The 3955-nt window shown below is 39.1% G+C and overlaps 1 protein-coding gene across 1 annotated transcript; it reads right to left on the minus strand.

Moving 5' to 3' along the window:
* Positions 1-877: 877 nt before the first annotated feature.
* LOC101292850 (disease resistance protein RPM1-like) lies at positions 878-3665 on the minus strand. Its single transcript, XM_004289834.1, has one exon. The coding sequence runs from the start codon at positions 3663-3665 to the stop codon at positions 963-965; it is 2703 nt and encodes a 900-aa protein (XP_004289882.1). The 3' UTR covers positions 878-962.
* Positions 3666-3955: the final 290 nt, after the last annotated feature.

The raw sequence follows: 3955 nt of genomic DNA on the forward strand, positions 1-3955 counted from the left end.
TACCTGTTTAGTCTATGTTTTCCATCCGCATTATTCCTTTAATCCTCCCAATGTTCATGTTTTATCTATTCCTCCGAAAAGTCTAACTCAAATATGCCAACAAGGGATACCATTTGCCTGCTAATTACACAAGACTCCAATGTAGGCTGTTCGATATCTGTCAGATTCTTAACTGAATTAACAAAATAAACACAGTACCTCTTTCTAGCTTACACTCAGAAGAAGCCAGGTGAATCTAGAGCATAAGAACTGAAGATTTGGCACCAGCCCACTGCAACTGTTGAAGCATTGGAAAGCCTTTTCTGAAACAAAACTCACTTCCAGCACAGGCATTAATAAGGTTAAGCCTTCTGAGACAGGTTAGTACTTCAACCAGAGGTAGTAAATCTTCTTCAAGTCTAGTCCAATGCATGCAGATGCAGAAGGAGTGAGGTAAAATAGTGTAGTGCATAAAACCAAGGCGGTAACCTTTCCTACTTCACAGTCAGATACAGCTTTTGAAGAGCAGAAGGAGCTAAAACATTGCATTGACTCCATGAGGTTCCCCATCATCAATCAGGTGCTATTATATACAAGATGTGAAGAAGCTTAACGTTTCGGAGTGATCGAGACAAAGAGGTTCATTTCTTCACTTCCTTTCAAATTTGCAATGCCAAGGGTAGTTAGTATGGTCATCTTCCCGTCATGTTTCATCACATATCCTCCTAGTTGAAATACTAACCAAGCACTGCAGATTTGGCATCACCTCTTCTCCTACAGTACAATTTAGATAGTTGTCAAAACAAAACCATCTAAAAGTATGGTCTTGTCCTTTCAAAAAATTTATGGCTATTTTGGAGATACTGAAAAAAAAGATGAAATAAAACTCATGGCCACGAAGAAAAGTAACAAACTTTGATTATTTACCCCAAAAAGTATAATCAACAGATACAATAAATTGAAATGGAATAATAAATACAAGTTCAGCTAGAAAAGTTCATGGACTTGAAACGTTCTGCCTTTTGACTATAATCCATAGCTCCTTGTATGGACTCCTTAAGTTGCTCTGGAACAGTGTCAAACAAGTACCCTTCTAGTTTAGTAAGATACTCAAAACCTTGTGGCAATGTCGTTAGTCCCATGCATCCTTGAAGTTCTAAGAACTGGAGATTTGGCATCACCCCTTTTTCTATAGTAATATTTTCCAATGATGGAAAATTTCTCAAGCTTAGTCGTGTAAGCTTTAAAAAGCCTCTAGTGAAGCTTAACTCTTTTCCAACATAGGCATTAATAAGGGTAACACTCTCCAGACAGGGTAGTCCTTCAATGTGAGGTAGCAAATCTTCTTCGAGTCTGGACCAATGTAGATGCAAGGATGTGAGGTTGTGGAGTGAATAAAACCAAACAGGTACCTTTTCCAGTTTGCCTGCCAAAGAAATATGCCGAAGGTGGGGAGGAGGTGAAGATAGTGTGTCAATTCGAAGATATCCCTCTTGCTGTGTTACCCATAAGTCTAGGCTGCGAAGAATTTTCATCTCTTCAATTGCAACACATAGGTCTCTTGCATCTCTTTCCTTCACATTTGCAATGCCAAGGGTTATAAGTTGGGTCATGCCTCCTAGAAGTGTAATGAAGTTCCCTTCTGATTCAATACATGAAAGATTCTGCAACTTTTTCAGCGTACTAATATTTGATGGTGCTTTGACCCCAATACGTCTTTTGAAAAGCATAGAATCACTCAAGGAACGGTAACCCAGTAGATGGCGCAAGTTGATCAACTTGGAAATTCCTCTTGGAAGTACCTCTACATTTGTGTATCTGAAGTCCAATGTTTGAAGGTTTCGAAGCTTTCTGATGGCTTCTGGGAGTTCCTTAACTAGAGTTCCTCTCAAATTGAGATACTTCAAGTTGAATAAGTACATTAGTTCATCTGGAAGTTTAACAATTGGAGCATTCTCCAAATCTAAAACCCTTAAAAGTTGAAGTTCAGAAGCCAATTTTCTTGAGAAAGAGAATGAAAGTACATCAGTGACAAACACAAGGAAAGAACGAAGTTGTGACAGACCTTTGCAACATTCAAGTTCTCCTTCAACTGTTTGAACTGACAGACGGCGTGCTTTAGTTTCTTCCATTCCTTCTCTGCCATCATATACAGCACAAAATCTTTCTTTTTCTCCTATTGACAGAGCAAGCTCACGTATAAGATCATGCATCTTACATGCAGGATTCCAACTAGCATACCTGACTTGTAGCATACTACGGGAAACAAGTTCCATAAGATATCCCTCTGCAACTTCTTCTAGTGTGAGCCCTTTGACTTGTTCGACAAATCCTTCGGCAATCCACAATCTTATGACTTTTTTATTGATGATCACATAGTCTTCTGGGAAAAGTGAACAATAGAGGAAACAATGCTTCAGTCTGTATGGCAAATCATTAAAACTAAGCAACAAAATGCTTCGAACAGGTTTTAGCAATGGATTGTTACTCAAATGCCAATTTAAGCTGTTGTAGACTTCGCTCCATTGATCCAACGACTTCTTAGAAGACATAACACCACCTAAAGCCACTATAGCCAGAGGAAGACCTTCACACTTTTCTACAAGTTCCCAAGCTAACGGCTCAAACTCCGGTGGACAAATTTTGTTATGACAAGTAGAGAATGCTTTCTTGCTGAAAAGCTCCCATGCATAATTCTTTTCCAAGGGCTGGATACTGTGAAAATGGCTTTCAACCCCAAAAGAATATGATGCTATGTCTTCTTTTCGAGTTGTGAGCATTATTCGACTTCCACATTGTCCATCTGGAAACGCACACTTAATTTCTTCCCACAGGTTGGCATCCCACACGTCATCCAATACAATTAGGTACCTTTTAGACTCCAAAAAGCCTACCAGCATCTCTAGCAACTCTCTATAGCTCATGAAATTCAAATTTTCAGGGCTCTCATCCTTCATTGTTTCCTTGATCAAGCTTTTAAGTAAGTCTTCAATCACATAACTTTGGGAGACAGTAACCCAAGCATAACAGCCGAAATGTTTCTTGACAACTTCATTGGTGAAGGTCTTGGCAACTAGAGTTGTCTTTCCTGATCCTCCCATGCCAACCACGGAGACAACAATTTGATGCTGTTTTTCATCCATCAACCATCCCAATAACATTTGCTTTTTGTCTTCAATTCCAACAAGTTCTTCCTCCTTGATGAAAAGAGAAGAATTCGCTTGGTTTTGCACCCATTTGCTCATATCAAAAGAAGTGTTTGTCCCTTCTATAACAGCTAAACCATATCTTTGATTTCTCTCTGGAATGGCCTTGATCATTGTAGTGATTTTCTGTAACTTGTTTGCAATTTGACATCTAAACCAGAGATTCTTTGGAATGTTAATGGTTTTGTACAGCCACCTCAAAAATCGACCTCCAATTTTCTGCTCATACATATGATACATGAATTCATCAATAATGTCTTCAACATCATACGCCAAGTCTCTTACACTTGCCACCCACGTCTCCTCTCCATGTGAACGTGTTCTCTTGCCCTCAGCATCATACAAGAAGGATCTCATGCTAATCAGCTCCAGCTTAATCTCATCAACTTGATCCCCAACCCCGGTGATGAGGGATGCTTCATTCTCAAGGATGCCAACAATTTGGCCAATAACAAACAGATCTGTTCCAGCTAAGGCCATAAATGCCTTCTATTCTATCAATTCTTGACTTATTGATTAGTATGCACACTGTAAACAGGAGATATGCTTCAAAATAAGAAATAAAATTCCAAAACTAAATAGTATTGGGAAAAAGGATCGATAACAACGATACTAAATTAGGCTATTGCAGATTACATACCCTTTAGTTGGTGATGAGTATTGAAGGCTCCAGGAAGTATGAAAAGATCGGTAACTGCGGGGTTGTGCTGCTTCAATTCAATTCCTCTTCAGTCAACCAAATGCCATCTGCAAGGCAACTCTGATCTTAA

The sequence above is a fragment of the Fragaria vesca genome, linkage group LG2 (genome assembly GCF_000184155.1).
Source record: "Fragaria vesca subsp. vesca linkage group LG2, FraVesHawaii_1.0, whole genome shotgun sequence".
Lineage (NCBI taxonomy): Eukaryota > Viridiplantae > Streptophyta > Magnoliopsida > Rosales > Rosaceae > Fragaria > Fragaria vesca.